Consider the following 21,573-nt stretch of genomic DNA (forward strand, 5'->3'; position numbering starts at 1 on the left):
CGCAGAAAAACAGTAAATGATCTTCATTAATTTTTCAATGAATAATCCATGTTTTTTTAAATCGTATTTTAGTTTTGTTTAACATTGTAACAGTTAATTTTAATATGGCATGCTTTGGTTATGATTGATTTGTGTGAGGACTCTGTTGGAAAGATGTTCATATTGACAATTCGTGATATTGTGTACTGTGCACATAAATGGGCATTAGTTATATTTTACTGATTGAAATCCTCCAGTGAAAAACAGGTGCTCTTTCATGCTCATATTGTGTGGTGTATATGTGTAGTGTGACTAATATGAATCTTTTGTTTACCAGTTTTTGTCGTTGTTGTGCACAATGAATTTAGTAAAGTGAGCAAGAAAAAAAATGTGTACTTTTTAAACATGCATTATAATGTACATGTACAGGTATGAGTTACACAGCTTCATGATGGAGTGGAAGATAGAATGATTTTCTTAAAAATAAGACTTGAAAGTTCAGCTGCAGTTTGCCAGAACGCACATGGGAGATTCAAGACCAGATTTGATCTGTTTTCTTGTATGAAACTCCTTCTCTGTTCCACTCCGCCATGAAGCTGTGACTAATGGTCCAATAAAAATGCATAGTTTTTCCAGTCACATGCTTTTAACTCCTTCAGAGTTGTTTGGGCATGTCTTGGTGGCTTCCTCACTTATTACGCCAACAACATTGTTTTTGCCCATGTTTGTTTGTGTGTTTGTAAACAGCCTGGAGCCCACATTGTTTCATATATCATTATGACATTTTTACTGAAGATTCATATCCTGATAGACAAGAACTGATTAAATTTTCAAGGTCAAAGTCAGGAAAAAGCTTGGAAAACTGGAAAAATCCTTATCCTTTAACATTGAATGAATATTGAAAAATTCACAACTGTGTCAAAAAATATCAAATGTCTTTCATATTTGAGAGTGTTATGTAGGATGGTATCCTTTATCAACTGACAAAGTTTGATTCGGATGTGATCTAGATTACAAATTTTGTGGCCATTTAAATTTAACATTGATAACCCCATGTAATGTATATTTTACATTTTATCTTAATCAAACGTGCCCCAATCACTCATATTTGAAAGTGACGTGCAGACTGGCACTCACTATCACCTGACAAAGTTTGATCTGGATCTGATCCGGATTGTGGATTTTGTAGACATTTGAATTTAATATTGAAAAGCCCATTTGATGTACATTTTGCATTATATCTCAATCAAAAGTGCCTCAAGCACTCATTTTTCTGTTATGGATTTAGCGCCATAGATTTCCTGCACCACCAAAAATGAATGAAGGTTCCATTTCTATGCCTGTTGGTCTTCCAGTTATCAGTCGGAAACTAATTCTTCTTCTTTGTCTTTCGGCTGTTCCCGTTAGGGGTCGCCACAGCAGATCAATTGTTTCCATCTCACCCTGTCCTCTGTATCTTCCTCTGTCACACCAACCACCTGCATGTCCTCCCTCAGCACATCCATGAACCTCCTCTTTGGTCTCCCTCTTCTCCTCCTGCCTGGTGGCTCCATCCTCAGCATCCTTCTCCCTATATACCCTGGGTCCCTCCTCTGCACATGTCCAAACCATCTCAATCTCGCCTCTCTGACTTTGTCTCCAAACCGTCCCACCTGAGCTGTCCCTCTGATATGTTCATTCCTAATCTTTTCCCCCAAAGAGAATCTCAACATCTTCAACTCTGCCGCCTCCAGCTCTGCCTCCTGTCTTTTTGTTAGTGCCACTGTCTCTAAACCATACAACATAGCTGGTCTCACTACTGTCTTGTAAACTTTACCCTTCACTCTTGCTGATATTCTTCGGTCACAAATCACTCCTGCCACCTTCTCCACCCACTCCACCCTGCCTGCACTCTCTTCTTCACCTCTCTACCACACTCTCCATTACTTTGAACATTTGACCCCAAATATTTAAACTCATCTACTTTCACCACTTCTACTCCTTGTAACTGCACTATTCCACTGGGCTCCCTCTCATTCACACACATGTACTCAGTCTTGTTTCTACTGACTTTCATTCCCCTTCTCTCCAAAGCATATCTCCACCTCTCCAGACTAGACTCAACTTGCTCTCTACTCTCACTACAGATCACAATATCATCTGCAAACATCATAGTCCATGGGGACTCCTGTCTGATCTCATCCGTCAACCTGTCCAACAACACTGCAAACAAGAAAGGACTCAGAGCTGATCCTTGGTGTAATCCCACCTCCACCTTGAATGAGTCTGTCATTCTGACTGCGCATCTCACTGCTGTCACACTATTCTTGTACATGTCCTGCACTACCCTAACATACTTCTCTGCCACTCCAGACTTCCTCATACAAACCACAGCTCTTCTCTTGGCACCCTATCATAAGCTTTTTCTAAGTCCACAAATTCTCTGTACTTCTCCAACAGTATTCTCAGAGCAAACATTGCATCTGTAGTGCTCTTTCTCGGTATGAAACCATATTGCTGCTCACAGATCTTCACCTGTTTTCTAAGCCTAGCTTCTACTACTCTTTCCCATAACTTCATGCTGTGGCTGATCAGCTTTATGCCTCTGTAGTTACTGCAGCTCTGCACATCATCCTTGTTCTTGAAAATAGGAACCAGCACACTTCGTCTCCACTCCTCAGGCATCCTCTCACTTTCCAAGATTTTATTAAACAATCTGGTTAGAAACTCTACTGCCATCTCTCCTAGACATTTCCATGCCTCCACTGGAATGTCATCTGGACCAACTGCCTTTCCACTCTTCATCATCTTCATAGCAGCCCTCACTTCTTCCTTACTAATCTCTTGTACTTCCTGATTTACTCTCACCACATCATCCAGCCTTTTCTCTCGCTGATTTTCTTTATTCATCAGCTCTTCAAAATATTCCCTCCACCTTCTCAGCACACACTCCTCACTTGTCAGCACATTACCATGTGCATCTTTTACCACCCTAATCTGCTGCACATCCTTTCCAGCTCTGTCCTTTTGTCTGGCCAATCGGTACAAGTCCTTTTCTCCTTCCTTACTATTCAACTTCTTGTACAGCTCGCAATCTGCCTTTTCCTTCACTTTTGCCACTTCTCTTTTCGCCTTACGCCGCATCTCCTTGTACTCCTGTCTACTTTCTTCATCTCTCTGACATTCCCAAAACTTTTTCACCAACCTCTTTCTCCTTATGCTTTCCTGGACCTCTTCATTCCACCACCAAGTCTCCTTGTCTTCCTTCCACTGTCCAGATGTCATACCCAGTACTGTCCTAGCTGTCTCCCTCACCACATCTGCAGTACTTTTCCAGTTGTCCAAAATTGCTTCCCCTCCAACTAGTGCTTCTCTCACCTGCTCGCTAAATTTCACACAACAGTCTTCCTCCTTCAGCTTCCACCATCTGATCCTTTGTTGAGCTCTCACTCTCTTCTTTTTCTTTACCTCTAAAGTCATCCTACAAACAACCATCCTATGCTGTCTAGTGACACTCTCTCCTGCCACCACCTTGCAGTCTGTGATTTATTTTAGCTTGCATCTCTTATAAAGAATGTAGTCCACCTGTGTGCACCTTCCTCCACTCTTAAATGTTACCCTGTGCTCCTCCCTTTTCCTAAAGTAGGTATTCACCAAGCCATTTCCATCCTTTTTGCAAAATCAACTACCATCTGTCCTTCCCCATTCCTATCCTTGATACCATATCTACCCATTACCTCCTCATCACCTCTGTTCTCTTCACCAACATGCCCATTGAAGTCTGCTCCTATCACCACTCTTTCATGCTTGGGCACACTCTCCACCACCTCATCTAACACACTCCAGAAATCTTCTTTCTCCTTCATCTCACAACCTACCTGTGGGGCATATGCACTGATGATATTCATCATCACCCCTTCAATTTCCAACTTCACACTCATCACCCTGTCACACTCGCTTAACTTCCAACACACTTTTAACGTACTCTTCCTTTCAAATGACCCCAACACCATTTCTCTTCCTGTCCTCACCATGGTACAACAACTTGTACCCACCGCCGATGTTCCTGCTCTTACTTCCCTTCCACTTGGTCTCTTGCGCACACAATATGTCTACCTTTCTCCTCTCCATCATATCAGCCAGCTCTCTCCCTTTACCAGTCATACTACCAACATTCAAAGTCCCCACTCTCATTTCCACCCTTCTAGTTTTCTTTTTCTCCCGCTGTTTGTGGAAACGTTCTCCTCCTCTTCTTTGTCGTCTTTGCCCAGTCGAAAACTAATTAAGTACCAAAAAGCAATGACAAATTGTGCATAGCAGAGATAACCAAAGTTCTGTGAAAATGATCTGAAAAAGAATTCAGAAATGGAAACAGTTTAAGAAAAAAAACAAAACAAAACCCAGACAACAACACACACACACACAAAAAAACCCCTTTGATTCAAGTGCATAAACAAAAGACATCCTCCTGACATTTGATCACATCTAATTTAGCTTATGAAAAGTCACTTCTAACAGGACTTTGACCTTGAAATTTTTTTTAAGGTAAATTTTTTGTGGAATTGGAAAAAAGTGTTCGAGGAGGTTTGCGCTCTATAGTTTACCATGCAGACCCATGCTGTTTGTAGTTCTTAATGTTGATATAAATGAAGAACCAAAACATATTAAGTGACTTGGAAATACTGTGGCTGGCTGTAAAAGTGATGAATTGTTTTAACAGCAAATACTCATATTTAGTTTGTCCAGTTTTATCCAATACAGCCTCTCTGGGTTTTGCAAAGAAAGGTCTGTAATTTCTAAATGGTTCATGCAATATTTTTATTAAACGCCTTGAATTAAAGCTGAAGGTTTGCACCACATGCACATCTTCATTGTTTCATTTTGAGTATGTGTTGGTGTGCAGACAACAAATCAGAAAGAAAGAAAAAGGAAAAGGCCCCTCCAAATATTTATGGACCTGATTGTACATCTGTAGAATATAACATATTTATTTCACAAAAAGTTAAAGATTGAAGTATTTAACATTATAGAATGTCTATACAAATAACCGATGTATAACTCCAGCTTTATGCAAGAAAATAATATTGCGAAAGAATTACGGTATTTAAAACTGACAGTATTTTTTAGCTTCAGTGACCAGAATATATTGCACAAACTAAAACTTCTGCACTGGAAAATGAATAAATACATTAAGAAAATTTGTCTGTGATGTGGTTTTTAATGTAGCTAGGTATAAACTGTAAAGGGACACGGCAGGTGCGGGGGCTAGTTCCAAAACAGACTTTTGCTTCGTTTTCCAAATACTTGCCTCCTTTAGCGCCAATAAGAATAAAACAAATGTTATATTAAACATCTTTATATGCTGACAACTTTCAGTTGTCATTTCTGGTTTGTGCTGTTTTACAAAACAGAGCGTTTCTTTTCATGAATTACCATATTAAGATGAAGAAGAAGTCGAGAGTTTAAGAAATGGAACCGAGCCAGATAGCTAGCTGAGGGGACCATGTGATTGGCTGCCTGGTGACGTAAAAAGCCGGTGCCTGTTCTAAAGAGAAGTGACCTTCTTTGCGTCCGCTAGAAGGAAACCGTTCACCGGCTGATCGGAGCTTCGGAGGGGTTTTAACGAATCGTGTTTTAGTTAGAAGGTAAGCTTTTGAGATCGATGTTAAAATAAATTCGATTATCGTTTGAAGTAAATCGCTGAATAGTACCTTTAGCTCCCATTTTGGCGTGATTGCTCCGTTTGCGTGAGATCGCGCTTAAATCACTCGGGCCTGGGTTTTCAAAAAATTGAAATTAAAACGCATTATTGGCATTTTAAGCAAACTGCGCGCTGTCTCGCATGTGTCAAAGGCGTGAGTTAATATCATAAATGCAGCGTCGGGTGCGACATTGAAGCATCCTTGACACCGATCTAAGATTGTTCACTCCTTGAGTTTTTGTCCCGTTAAACGTCCAGTCTGTTCTTAAACATGTCGTTTTTGGTGTTACACCTGTAATGAGTGTACAAAAACAGCATTTAGTATGTATGTGAGTGTGTCGAGTGTCCTTGATGCAGCCACAGAAGAATGTAAGTTGGGAGGTGATCCCGCCATGTTAGGCCGGACGGCACTTGGGTGTTGCCAGGTCTGTGAGAAAGAAGCAGTTAGCGTTGTGAAAGCAACCTCAAAACGAGGGATTCAGTTAATAAGATTGACTTACCATATTTTTTTTATTAGTATTTTAATGTGAAGCATTTTTCAATTTATTTTGAGATTAGTAATTGTAAAAACAAACAATCCAGTAATGATGTATTTGCTCTGTACACTGAGCTATCAGGAAATTTGTGTTTCTTAAAAGGCATTGAATTTATTAATCCCAGTGAGGCCTTAATTGGTATCTTTCAAAAGTCTTAAAAATGCGTACACATATGAAGTAGTTTTTTATTCATTTTCTGACATTGCAATTAAACATTTCAAAATAAATGTCAGCTTCTTATATGAAAATTCAGTTAAGTATATCTTATATATTATATTCCAATTCTATGGTGGAACTATGCTAGTATACTAAGGTATATGTAAAAAGGAAGAGTAAAACAGAAGTGTGTATATGTGTATATATATATATTATAATCCTGCTGAACTAAAAATAAAATCTCTTGTTTATTGCTGGAATGCTCAGAGCAGAGACAGTTTCAACTACCTACATGTAAATTGCTGATGATGTGGGAAAGTGAAAATTTAATGAAAATGGGATTTTCAAGAAAGATTTTGAATGCAAATTTAATGAAAATGGGATTTTCAAGAAAGATTTTGAAGAGTGGCTAAAACTATGAATCATGTTCTATGTTACAACAATAATTATCTGGGTAAATGTGTCCTGAACCCTCTGCCACTAATAAGCTATTCTTTATAATGTTGGTTTTAAATGTGTAAATAAGACTATTTTGGAAGCCTGATATGTACAAAAAATATATAAAGAACACAATTATATAATTACATCTAAGATTCTGAGAAGTACACAAAGAAGTATAAACCTTATTTCTAATGTGTTCTGCAAAACAATAAAAACACAGAAAATGACAGGTCATAGGACAAATACATCAGAAAATAGAAGTTCAAAACCTGCAAATTTACAAATTCAAAAATGAATATAAAAGGGCAATTAAAATGGACAAATATTTAATTTTGTTCATGCAGCACAGAATTTAAAAGATGATTCAACTAATCTGGACAACGGGTACAGAGTTCCAATCTGAAACACCATTGGATTTAGTACTCTGTCGTAATGAAAGCTGTTTTGGACCAAAGTACAGTAAGACTGGTCTGACCTGATCATCTCCTTCCACAGTTTGGATGGCTGGAAAATAAAATATAGGTGATCAAATGTTAACAGTTAGATAAATGTGATCTAGTTTCACTTGAGTAACAGTTTTCTAACCTAGTAACTAATTATGTGTACACGGTAGAATCTTTACTACAGTGAAAATTCTACTACTGCTACTATCACAGTATATCATCAATCACTGAATCTTGACTTTTGTAAGCCACAGTTGGGGAATCATACACTCTGTTCTCAAGGAAACTCACAGTTGCTGGAATTAATGAAATTCAAGCCATCACTATATTCTTCATGGAACATTTGAAATCTCGATGCCTTGCAAATTTTTACAAATGAGTAAACTTTGTCAAAGTATTTATGTTATACAAGATTGACAGTAGGTGATTGAGTTCAACTGGATGTGCCTTTGTCGTTATTTGCATATAGAGGAAAAACCTAAGAGTGACACCCCACCCAACCACCAAAATAAAAAATCGGTAGTTTTTTTTTTCTTTAGAAACTTTAATACTGACAGTTTCAGGTCCAAAGGTCACTTCTGTATATCTTACCTAATTGATATTCATAATTATCAAGAGCCGCCAACCTGTTTTATTGTAGCTTTGCACTTGTTCTCCTTATTTTGTTGCCTATAAACAAACTGATGGCCAACATCCTCAAACATCTCCACATTAGTTTGTGTCCATAGCATCCCAGAAAGACTGTCTGATCTATGAAAATTATTTTAAGCATTCTTCTGTCTTTCTGCCTTTCCTTCAGTAGGTGTGGCCTCCTTGGTCTTTGCCCGTGCAGTCGTACTTGGTCTACTGTCTGGTGTAAACCTCCATTCCAGACTGAGCTCATCATCAATTTCATCAATTTTATTTATATAGCGCCAAATCACAACAAACAGTTGCTCCAAGGCGCTTTATATTGTAAGGCAAGGCCATACAATAATTACGTAAAAACCCCAACGGTCAAAACGACCCCCTGTGAGCAAGCACTTGGCGACAGTGGGAAGGAAAAACTCCCTTTTAACAAGAAGAAACCTCCAGCAGAACCAGGCTCAGGGAGGGGCAGTCTTCTGCTGGGACTGGTTGGGGCTGAGGGAGAGAACCAGGAAAAAGACATGCTGTGGAGGGGAGCAGAGATCAATCACTAATGATTAAATGCAGAGTGGTGCATACAGAGCAAAAAGAGAAAGAAACAGTGCATCATGGGAACCCCCCAGCAGTCTAAGTCTATAGCAGCATAACTAAGGGATGGTTCAGGGTCACCTGATCCAGCCCTAACTATAAGCTTTAGCAAAAAGGAACGTTTTAATCCTAATCTTAAAAGTAGAGAGGGTGTCTGTCTCCCTGATCCGAATTGGGAGCTGGTTCCACAGGAGAGGAGCCTGAAAGCTGAAGGCTCTGCCTCCCATTCTACTCTTACAAACCCTAGGAACTACAAGTAAGCCTGCAGTCTGAGAGCGAAGCGCTCTATTGGGGTGATATGGTACTACGAGGTCCCTAAGATAAGATGGGACCTGATTATTCAAAACCTTATAAGTAAGAAGAAGAACTTTAAATTCTATTCTAGAATTAACAGGAAGCCAATGAAGAGAGGCCAATATGGGTGAGATATGCTCTCTCCTTCTAGTCCCCGTTAGTACTCTAGCTGCAGCATTTTGAATTAACTGAAGGCTTTTCAGGGAACTTTTATTACAACCTGATAATAATGAATTACAATAGTCCAGCCTAGAGGAAATAAATGCATGAATTAGTTTTTCAGCATCACTCTGAGACAAGACCTTTCTAATTTTAGAGATATTGCGTAAATGCAAAAAAGCAGTCCTACATATTTGTTTAATATGCGCTTTGAATGACATATCCTGATCAAAAATGGCTCCAAGATTTCTCACAGTATTACTAGAGGTCAGGGTAATGCCATCCAGAGTAAGGATCTGGTTAGACACCATGTTTCTAAGATTTGTGGGGCCAAATACAATAACTTCAGTTTTATCTGAGTTTAAAAGCAGGAAATTAGAGGTCATCCATGTCTTTATGTCTGTAAGACAATCCTGCAGTTTAGCTAATTGCTCCATGTGGAACCCTTGACATGTCTCGGGGCCCATTCACACTACGATGTGAAGTGGCTAATGTAGCACATTCTCAAAAAATTCTGTGAAACGCTGGAGAAGACTTGCTCCAGAGGTCCAAAATTCCTGTCTTCAACGCAAGTCAGTGTAGCTCAGCTTAGGTTAATGTCCTGGCAGAACTCGACATTTGGCAACGGTCTGCTGATTTACTGTAGGCTGTAGTTCGACTTTTGCCGTTGGAGGGTGCGTGCATTGGTAGCACACTCATGCAGCAGTAGCATAGCTTGGCAGAGCCGATCTTCAACTCAGCGTTTGAGACATCAGGTGATATAGCCGATATAAACTTGACATTTCTCTGTGATTGTCAGTTGCTGTTGGTGCATTGTCAAGACAGGTTCTACATACTGTATTTTCCAGAGTAGAAGTCCCTCTTTAAAAAAAAAAAAAAAAAAAAAATTTATTAAAATTTATTTTTCATAATAATTATAGTAACTTTTAATGTAGGACTTTCACAGGAATGAAAGTACTAAACAAAATAAGCTCTAATATTAAAATAATTATGCCAAGAACAAGACGTACATGACAACAATGCACAAAAATCTCAAATTAATGAGCCGATAATACACAAATAGGTGCACCTTATACTCCAGAAACTACAATATTCATTCATGCCCAATTGATCCAGAGGATGTGGTTCATCCATGTTGGCTGGCGGAGGCGAACAGAGCAGTAATGGCCTACTAGCAGAGGTGATACAGTGGTAGTGGAGCTCAACTTTTGCTGGCATTTTAGCATGAACATTGACCACTTTTCCGGGACCACTATGAACATCTGAGATGTCCGACAAATGTAGACTTTGCTCATACGAAGTCTGGCAGACCTCGGAGCTGGTCACCGTTTAATCAACGTTTCACTCTCGTTGGCAAACACTAGACTAATCGTCAGATTGTGACTGGGCCGTTTAGTGGTGCGTTTTCCACAATCTGCAGATGTCTCTTGAAGAGTTTCTTCATAAGAAGTGTCTGTGAAACATCCCGATAAGAGGATTTCTAGACCTCTAATCGTTATTCATTGGTTAGGGAATGTTGACATGGACAGTTCCTTTGCTTTTAAGTAAATCCATCTAAATCCATCTAATAGTGCCAATAATTGTGTCCAACAATAATTGTTTGTATTTTTCATTTCACAATACGATTCGAGTATTCAATTTCAATTTATTTTAATTTATATAGCACCAAATCACAAAGTCGCCTCAAGACGCTTCACACAAGCAAAATATTTTATTAAATATTCTAATATGCAGGATTTGTTCTTCTTAAAATAGTTCTGAAGATATTCTGAATTATGTAGTTTAAAATCAGGTGTGGCAGTAATTGTGAGCAGGTCTGTACACGTCCTGTTAGCTTATCCGGTGGAGAAACCCGATCTCAGGCCTCACACGAGGCTGCCAATATTAGAAAGTACGAGTCGTTCTTGAAGTGTGTGTGTTTAAACAAAATGGCAGAATGGCACTCAGCGCTCCAAGGACAGTTTTCACCTTAAACAACCTTCACGTGAGGTCTGACTGTTTTTGTTGTGTTTGGTTATTATGTAAAAGAAGGAAAAAATACAGAAAATTAAAGGGTTCTTACATTTTAGCAATTAAAAAAAAAAAAACTGGCAAAAATAAAGTGTGATATCTGCTACAGTTGGATATTTAAATTAGGGCAGCAATTAATGGTTATTTTTGTAATTAATTTAATCTATTTTTGTTTTATTTATTTTTTACAAATTTGTAAATAATAAAAATCTTAACATGTGAAGCATATAAGTGCCAAAAAAAGTCATGGAAAAAAAAAAACCTTGCTCATAACTTTGCCTCATCCTGAGACATAAAAAGACAGAAAATAAAATCCTTTCATAGGACTGCAAATACAATTAATATTTTCTATATTAATCCACGAGTTGTTTACACCATAAAATGGTGGAAATATTCATTGTCGTTTCTCAAAGCCCAAGGTGACATCCTCCAGAGCACGGGAAAGAAAACAGAAAATGTTCATGTTTAAGAAGCTGAAATTAGAGAATTTGGACATCCAATAAAAAGTCAGAATAGTTGGCGATTTAATAATCAATTAATCATTGCAGCTCTAGTTGAAATACCTTTTGCTAACATCTTTAAAAATCAATTTTTTCTTGTTAACACTTATTGTAAATTTTCAAGTAATATGCGTGTCAGTCAAACTTTATTCCAATTAAAGCTACTTTAAAAATAAGATACAAGATTAAGTTTTCTTTACCATATGACCTTCTTAATGTGTCTTTAAGCAGTGTGGAAGATTCCAAAAATTGACCGAATTTAATTTTTGTAGTTTCTGAATAAATAATTTGACTTAAACCCCCCCCAGTGATGTTTCCATTTGTTCCCTGCAGCTGATTATGGGAGACGCTGAGAAGGGAAAGAAGATTTTCGTCCTGAAGTGTGCTCAGTGCCACACGGTGGAGCAAGGAGGCAAGCACAAAGTGGGTCCCAACCTCTGGGGCCTGTTTGGACGCAAGACCGGCCAGGCAGAGGGGTTCTCCTACACAGAAGCCAACAAGAGTAAAGGTCAGTTAACTGTTAGCTGTATTTATAACCATCGGTTCATTAGTCTATAAGTAAGGTGCACTAACGAGTCGGCGTGTTGAGCTAACGATGATCCCTTCATATGTTGCGCCGCCATGTTGATGCAGTAGCCCAAAAGTGACATATCATATCCGCACACTGAGCGTGCGTTTGTCACAGAGCAGCTTCCCCCCCCCCCCATATGTTTCAATAAAATGTCTGATTTCATCACAAGTAACTCGCCCATTTAGTGCCACATGGTGTCAGGTCTGTTCCACCTTGTGCACAGCTCTTGTACTCCAAACTCACACATTGATGCCATTGTCATCATGGGACAACTACTGATTTTGAGGAAATGCTAACTGTGTGCATGTGCAAAAAATAAGAAAATCCCCATGCAAAATAAAGGTTGTTGTAGGTCACCCGGTACATTTGCAGAACTGGTGACTGTCACTGGCAAGATGCGGAAGTGATGAGAAAAACCTTGTGAAAACTTTTTTGTTGTTGTTGGTTTTTACTGTAGGGTGGGCATTTAATTAAAAAAAATTTAACAAATAAAGCATACTATAATCTGTCAGATGATATGTTACAGCAGCTAAACAACTTTAATGACCAGATATCAATTTAATTTAGGGTGGATGTTTATCCAACTCTAGAAAAAAGAAAATCTTAATTTATAGTGAGTGTTTAATGAAAATAATAATAATTTAGGGTGGGTGTTTAAAAAAATAAAAAAATAAAAAAATTCTAAAGCATACTATAATCTGTACCAGATAATGAAAAGTTACAGCAGCTAATCAACATTAAGAAAACAAACAACAATTAAATTTAGGATGGGTGTTTAATCAAGTTTGATTTTAAAAATGTATTTAGTTTAGGGTGGACATTTATCCAACTTCAGTAAAAAAGAAAATTACATTAGGGCGGATGTTAATAAAACATGAATTTAGGGTGGCTTGCTTCAGTTCCGTTGCTTAGTTTATATAGCACCAAATCACAACAAAACTGCCTCAGGGTGCTTCATACAAGTGAATTTAATCAATTTATTAACAAAGATAGGTGGGGGGTTCCAATGCAAAAGCACTGTCACTGTGAGTCATCACAGTGCAGCTCATCTGAACAATTGTGACGAGATGTTAACTCTATAATAAACATGATTTTACAGATACTCATACGAAGGAATAAAAATGCAACTGTTTTACCAAGCCATTACAATATAAATATTATACATAATTACCTTTGAGACGATTCCAAAAGCGTTCTCCAGTGTTGAAGTGCATGAGACAACCTGCAGCTGTAGAAAATTCCTGTGATTCTGGAGCAATTAGGTGGTTTCTTCAGCCCAACTCTGAGAGCAGATGATTACGGTAGTCCACTATGAAATACTTATTTTGTATAACGCAGCATCCAGCGGCACAAAGTGCAGCATCCAGAGCGACAAAGCGGGTCACATTGGCGTGACGAATTGTGTGGGGTGTTAAATGCGTGCAAGTGTCAAGGTGCCTTTACAGGAAAACTGACTGGAGGGTGGTGGGGGGGACAAGAATCAGTGGTTGCTCCCCTGTACACAGTCTACTGGTTGGTAGTGCAGGCCTACAGGTTTGAGGACCCTCATTTGAGTGAAAATGAGGATCATACATGTTGCTTATCGGAAGAGAAGGAAAAAAAACATGAATCTGCATCACCAAAGTGGTGAAAATGTGAAGGAAAGCAAAGTCCTGACTGGTAGCTGCATAATGCAATCTGCAACCTCACCACAAGATGTCAGTAAATCCTACGCACTGCAGCTTGAAACTTTGTGTCCTGTTGAAGTGTGTGTATATGTATATATATATATGTATATATATATATGTATATATATATGTATATAAAAAACCCCAAAATTGGGGAAAAATAAACATCCACGCAATTACAAAATAAAAATAAACTAATAAAAACACAATAAAAAAAAAAAGAGAAAAGGATTAAAATGACAGAGTAAAGTCAGCAGACCATGGTTTAACAAAATTTTCGTGAAATAAGATTTTAAAGAATCAGTGGTGCCATTACACTGAAATTCAATAAATTTCCTAAAATTATAAAAACAATCCAATGGCTTATTTCCCAGTGACATCAATTTATCCAGTAGAGTATTCTTAATAATCTCACCATTTAAAGTATAATGTGAAAGGAATCTAGACTGGATTTGTTGCACACAAGATCTAACAGACAAGGCTCTATGATAAAAGCCAGGATGCAGTACGGGACAGTGATCTATGGCAGGGTTTTCAAAGTGTGGGAGAGTGAGCTGCACCCCCCCCCCCCCCCCCCCCCCCCCCATGACACACATACATACAATTTCAACATCTTCCTGTGTCTCTTTTTATTCTTTTACACGTTAAACACATTGTAAAAATACTTGTTTTTAAGGAACTGTCTATGCATTTACACATTTTACAGCCTTTGTAAACATTTTAAACGTGTTTTTAAAAAACTTTCTATTCTATTTTTACCCCTTTGTCGCATTTTAACCCCTTTTTTTTAACATTTAAACGTGTGTTTTTAAACATCTTTGACATAACACATTTTAAAATAAAAATTAAACTTTTATAGATATCTAGTCTCACCTCTTGTGTAGTGCGGGCAATGAGACTGGGTCTAAAACTTTATTCATTTTGCTCCTGCCATGTTGGCTAACAGTGTTTTCTTTTCTTTTTTCCTCCTTCTTTTGTTGGTTAACAGGATTTATAGTTTTTTTTTTTTTTTTTTTTTTTTGCCTCACAGTTTGAAAACCACTGATCTATGGTATGGTGGCCAACATGATGCTGCCGCTTCAAATGAGAAAATAACGTGGTGGCGTGCAGCAGAGCTGCTTATGACCTCACTCTGATCAGTACCTCTAAAGCGCTGTTGTGCTTGAAAATGAGTTTTCCGATCCACCTGTGAATGCAGCTTCTTTTGGGTGCCGTCAAAACCTTCATGCAACACCAGCTGTCACACTAAAACACTACAAGCGCTGACTCATGGAGCGTGTTGTTTGTGCACAGTGTCTCCAGTCACAGCCAGAGAAGCAGAACTCACTCACTTCTCTTGGTGGCTTCCCTCACCCATCTTTCATGCATGCCTCCTACGTTTTTGAGGGCGGCCTTTTCCAGACAGATGTGTTTACTATAATCTATTCATAGGTGTCAAACTGATTCCAGAAAGGGCCGAGACGGTGCAGGTTTTCTTTGTAACCACCAACTCCAGCAGGTGATTTCACTGATGAACATCACTTTGAGCAGATGGGAAGAGTTCATCAGTGAAATCACCTGGTGGAGTTGGTGGCTACAAAGAAAACCTGCACCTTGTCAGCCCTTTCTGGAATCAGTTTGACACCTATCTGATCATGACTGATTTACCTGAATGACAACAGATATGCAAAACCTGAAACCAGCTCCAGGCTTTTCATCGGTTAATCTCGACATTAACAAATGAAGAACATGATAATCTTATGACAGATGAAATGTTGACAAACAAACTGTCCTCTTATTTTTGGGTTCCTTAAAAATGTGGTGCAGACTGTGTTGTGATATTGGCGCTAAGATATGAAGCAGAGCATGTAATATGTAGACCTTGGCTGGAATCACGATCACACCACCTTGCCTGGGGCAGCAACCTGTGATCTACTGAAGTCCCATATGCTTCATGCTGGGAAATCCAGGGCTCAGCACGGACACCAACGGGCCTCAGCGCCTTGATAGGACTCACTGGTTGCTTCTAACATCTTGTTATCCAGCTTGAAAAACAAAATTTTGGTGGTGGGGTATTCCGAGGCTTTGGAAATGGAATTTTACTTTGTTGACCATTAGTTTTGTTTTGTTACTTCATCTTTGCAGGTATCACTTGGTGTGAGGACACCTTATTGGTGTACTTGGAGAATCCTAAGAAGTACATTCCTGGAACAAAAATGGTCTTTGCTGGTATCAAGAAGAAGGGCGAGCGCCAGGACCTCATCGCGTACCTCAAATCAGCCACATCCTGAAGCAGACAGAGGGGGGAAAAAAAAACATTTAAACCATTTCATCATGTTTTTTTGTTTCCTGTTCACGCTTGCTCCATGTACAGGTTTTGTTTAGTCATTTGGATAATAAATTGACTTGTTTAGGGTTATAAAAGTCCATTTCAGTCAGTGAGCGAGTATTTCAACAAATGGCCACACATAAAACTGTAGTTTAGTGTTTTACCTGAGCTGTGACAGAGGGGGGAGGAAATCTATTATTTATTTAAAAAAGGCTTTAAACTGAAGTTAAAAAAAAAAAACTTGAGTACTAATGTGGATATGTGGCGGTTTTAAAATGGTGCTTTCACTCATCTACACGCAGTGAACCTGACAGTGGGTGTTAACTTGAGTCTGAACACTAGGGGGCGACAGACATCAAAAACCAACACTTGATTGTCCAGTTAACCCAAAAGTCCCACTCTTACTCAGATAAACTTCCTTAAACATACAAAACCTGACACGTCTGCCTTCAAACTGCCGCCGTGCTGGCGTCCAGTCAGCATGCCTAACGACGTAAAGGATCGACCCAGGACTGAATGCTTCTGCAACAAACCAACATTTTTAATCACTCACCTGGTTTCACAGGCCTGACGGAGTTTCTTTTACTGTACGAAGGTACGCGAATACTGTGACGGGTTTTGATTGGCTGCTCTCTGGGTGTGTGTCAGCCCCGTGTACGGGACAATGGTTAAACAAAGAATTAAAAGAAAATGTTGAGAAATAAAAGCCTGGCCTGTCATCACTTCATCATGTTTGTTTTTTTCAGCCATAATGGCCACAAAGGTTAAAACTGCTACATTTTGAGGTGACAGATTATTTTAGTACTTACTAACCTTTATGGCCTGATGAAATGTCAGAGGCAAAAAAAAAACTAATCTTACTTAATCTCAAGATGATAAATTTCTTTTTGGGACTGTAAATTCTGTGAGGTAGGTGTCCCTGCGTGTCTATGCTCAGCACAAGTCCTGTTACTGCCAGGGTCTTCAAATTCACAGGGAACACTTGGACAAGTTCAAAGATTGTTAATCTTGATCTGTTTTAAGAGGTCAAAGTCACATTGTTTTCTATTTTTATGCTCATATGGTTGAGGGTATTTTAGCATTGCGCTATATTTAATAATTTGCTTCATTTTAATTTTAAAGTTGTGAATTTAATGTTGGCAATGTCTTGACATTCTTAAGTCACTTTTATCTTGATACAACTTCACACTGCTTTTTTTTTTTTTTTTTTGTATGAAAGGGGCAATTGAAATGAGATTAACTGATTAATTAATCACATTTTATCGGGCAAAAAAGTGTAAAAATGTCATTTGTAAGAAATTGATTTACCAGCTTTGACAATGAAGTCGGCTTCCATCCCACACGGCTAACTTTATTTTCCTAATTTTTTTTTTTTTTTTTCTTCTGTTTAGATCTGAAGGCGATCTGTACATCTGGAAACCCTTGCTGTGTCTGCATCCAAACGCACAACAACCCGGCATTTTCAGTGAATAACTAAAATAGCTGGATTTACGTCTAAACAGATTCAGTGAATGCTATTTTGAACCCAAGATGGCAACGAGTCACATGACTTTTTTTTTTTTAACACTCATATCGCCACTCTATCAAGGCACACTGCCCCCACCACCACACACACACACAGTATATGCGTGGCACTGGCACAAGCAGGAGGTTTAAAAAAAAAAAGCATAACCCTACATCCCTGCGCTTTCAAAGGTTTTCCGATGTCCCAGCATTAATCCTCAAGGGGAATTCTCCCTTCATCCTGATTTCATGCTGAAATGGTTCCATGGGAAACAGGCCACATTGTATTTATTTTCAGAGTACTCCTTTAAAAACAAAACAAACTACACACTACTCTTCAGCAGGATGTTTTCTGGTCTCTCCTTTGATTAACCACCAGATATATGAAAAACAGGATAAACTGTGGAGCTACACAGACGTGGAAAAGACTTTCAAGATACTCTGTCAAGGAGAAATTAGAAAAAAGTTGTATCCTAATGGATTAATCATTAAAACACGATCTAGGCACAAATCTATAAACTCATGTGCACATAACTGGTGCACTTGCGTGCTAAAATGATGTGCTACAGGAAACACGGAGTAGAAATCACTGTTTTCTGCAAGTCATTTTAGTGCACACAAGCACTTGAACACTATTTTTACAGCTGTCTAAAGATGTCCCCCCTTTTTTAGTATTTAAGTCTTCTGCACCACTCCAAAGAAAGGATTTCCAATCTTATGCTGCACATATGCTTAGAATCCTGTTTGTCTATGAACAATTGAGGATTTTGGCCCACATGGGTTAAAAATGCAGTAACAAAACACCATGACAACGTTTTCTGTGGCAACATAATCGACGTGGGGTCATCAACACAATGCAGAAGACCCTCAATTACAACTGAATATCTGCTGGATGGGTACAATCACAGACAGACAGGTCTACTGTGTCAGGTGTCAAACATAACTTTAGTTCCAGTTCCAGTGTTTTTACTTGGCCAAGATGAATCAGCTGGGAGAAGAAAGTTTTACCATAGTTTTTGTGACTTTTTGGGGCCTGATTTACTAAGATCCCAGTTAATGAGGGCAAAATTGACTTGACATTTCAAATATACGTGTTGGATTGGAGACATTTTTGCGAGTGATTTATGAAGAGTAAATGCACAATTAGTAGCTGGCAGTATGTTAATGTAAGTGCAAAATGAAATCAAATCAGTCACTTGCATTAGTTTCTGGAGTTTATTTAACTTGTTTGGGAGCTCCTGTGACTTTTACTTCACTGCAACTTATATACAAAAAAAAAAAAATCACGCATTCATTATTCATAATAACTCTGACTTTTTATAGCACTTTCCCAGTAATCAGTGCACTAAACAAAATAAACTCCATTAATAAAAGAATAAATGCCAATAATGAAAAGTATACACTACAACAATGCAAACAAATCCCAAAATAAAAAGCTGATAACACAGAAAAAGGTGCGACTTATATCCCAGAAAATATGGCAAGTTACTGGATGCAGGTGTCACCTTTTTATCCAGAGTTAAAGAGAATTCTACTTGAATAGCAGTGTATTTTATTGATTTATCTAATGCTGTCTATATTATATTTATTACTATAATAGTTTCTCTAATGGGACAGCACGGTGGATCAGTGGTTAGCACTGTTTCCTCAGTAAGAAGGTCATGGGTTCGATTCCCACCTGTGGCCTTTCTGTGTGTGGTTTGCATAGGTTCCCTCTGGGTGCTCCGGCTTCCTCCCATATCCAAAGACATGCAGGTTATGTTGTCCATAGGTGTGTGAGCAGGTGTGAATGTGTTTGTTTATATGTGGTCCTGTGACAGACTGGCGTCCTGTCCTGGGTGGACCCCGCCTCACGCTCTATGACTGCTGGGATAGGCTCCAGTCCCCCGTGACCCTCAGTTGGAGTAAGCAGTTGAAGATGAGTGAGTGTGAGTTTCTCTAATGTTTGTCCAAACTATTTTTAAAACTGATTACTCTCTGCACTGTTATACGTTCTCTAGCAGGCTGTTCCGTGTATCCACCACTTATATTGTAAATGAGAATTTCCCCAAATCCAGACGTGATCTCCTTTTAAATCATTTCACGGTGTGACCCCTTTGGTTGACTCCTGATAATGATAGATTAGGAGTGCATTCACTTGCAGGTATGCGCCTATGTATCGCAAAATCTGCCACAAAAGCATGTTCATGCCCTGGCAATTTAAAAAAAGGAAAATCTTGTATTTCAGAGACTTCCTTACTCTTCCATCCACAGTATTTAAGCAAACTGGTGTGCACAGTAACACACATGCCAGAATGTGCATACAAACAGCTGTGCACGGCTGCGTGCACAGCTCGGAGTGTGCGAGGGATGAAGCACAGTTGTCTCATACGCACAGGTAGCTGTGCACAGTGGAGGAGGAACACATGGACAGCTGGCTATGTGCCAGCAGAACACACAGCTGTGTGTGCACTCTGCGTACGGTTGTTTGTGTGTGTTTCACTGACATGGCACATGCAGGGTGCGCAGATGTGTGTGCATCATCCCACATAGATCCTGAGGTGTGTGTGTGTGTTTGTGTATTTGGCCCATCAATGACTGTACTATCATGAGATGCACCAAAATGTAGTCTGGTCCACCTGAACATATGGAGACATTTATTCTTTTAAAGAAATAAGTATGAAAAAACTTTAAATATGTCTGCCGTTTACAATTCATGATTGTACTTTTATTCTATGTACCAGCTTTTATTCTGTAGGGCAGCAGTCTGTCAATCACAACAAATTAATGCCAGGGTTTCAAAAATGCAAAATACTGACACAAAATTTCCTTTTGACCTTGATAAATCATGTTGCATGTGCAAATCTCACCAGTTTGCACGTTCCCTCCTAGAATTTTGCACACTCGTCTGGACAAATCTTTTGAATGCACCATGGTCTTTGAATGCTTCCTCCTTCATACTAAACTGTATTTGCTGTGGAATCTCTCCAAATAAATACTTTACAAGCAATACATTTAGCAGTAAATTTGTGACCTACCACAGACATAAAGGGACTTATTAACTATATTTACACACCAAGCAAACATTATCAAGCTCAACAGTTACACTGTCATGTATTTATAATTCAATATGTTTATTTTTTACTGTTAAATATTAAATGACACTTTCTGACACTGTTGCTAGGCAAAAGTGGATTCTGATTTTAGACATCTGCTGATCATGTAGACTATCATGATAGTTATTAGACCTGTTTATTATTATATATTAAGCAAAAATTCTGTAGAACAAGCTATTTATTTTTTACATTTTATCTTAGTCTTTGGAGCAATAATCAAAGAACATCCAGTGATGTAGTGGTTTGCATAGGAAATACACAATATCAATAATATGTCATTAAAATTTGAGTTAATAGTGGCAACAACAGTAAACATGTGAAATGTAAAAAACAATTTTATAAATCCTTAAAAAGAAATAGGACAACACTGAAACAAGCATTGTTTTGAAAAGTTTACAGAAGCAGCCCAAAAATTGTGGACAGTTAAATTATCTACTGGTTAGAATATATACAGTAGCGTTCAGAATAATAGTAGTGCTATGTGACTAAAAAGATTAATCCAGGTTTTGAGTATATTTCTTATTGTTACATGGGAAACAAGGTACCAGTAGATTCAGTAGATTCTCACAAATCCAACAAGACCAATCATTCATGATATGCACACTCTTAAGGCTATGAAATTGGGCTATTAGTAAAAAAAAAAAAAGTAGAAAAGGGGTGTTCACAATAATAGTAGTGTGGCATTCAGTCAGTGAGTTCGTCAATTTTGTGGAACAAACAGGTGTGAATCAGGTGTCCCCTATTTAAGGATGAAGCCAGCACCTGTTGAACATGCTTTTCTCTTTGAAAGCCTGAGGAAAATGGGACGTTCAAGACATTGTTCAGAAGAACAGCATAGTTTGATTAAAAAGTTGATTGGAGAGGGGAAAACTTATACGCAGGTGCAAAAAATTATAGGCTGTTCATCTACAATGATCTCCAATCCTTTAAAATGGACAAAAAAAAAAAAAAAAAAAAAAGACGCGTGGAAGAAAACGGAAAACAAAGGCAAAGGCTCACCCATTGATCAGCTCCAG

General features: G+C 38.5%; 1 protein-coding gene across 1 annotated transcript; it reads left to right on the forward strand.

Moving 5' to 3' along the window:
* The first annotated feature begins 5,461 nt into the window (after window positions 1-5,461).
* LOC117523463 (cytochrome c) lies at window positions 5,462-16,237 on the forward strand. The gene is made up of 3 exons (XM_034185008.1): window positions 5,462-5,603; window positions 11,747-11,921; window positions 15,776-16,237. The coding sequence occupies exons 2-3, from the start codon at window positions 11,753-11,755 to the stop codon at window positions 15,919-15,921; spliced, it is 315 nt and encodes a 104-aa protein (XP_034040899.1). The 5' UTR covers window positions 5,462-5,603; window positions 11,747-11,752; the 3' UTR covers window positions 15,922-16,237.
* Window positions 16,238-21,573: the final 5,336 nt, after the last annotated feature.

Source organism: Thalassophryne amazonica, chromosome 13, assembly GCF_902500255.1.
Source record: "Thalassophryne amazonica chromosome 13, fThaAma1.1, whole genome shotgun sequence".
Lineage (NCBI taxonomy): Eukaryota > Metazoa > Chordata > Actinopteri > Batrachoidiformes > Batrachoididae > Thalassophryne > Thalassophryne amazonica.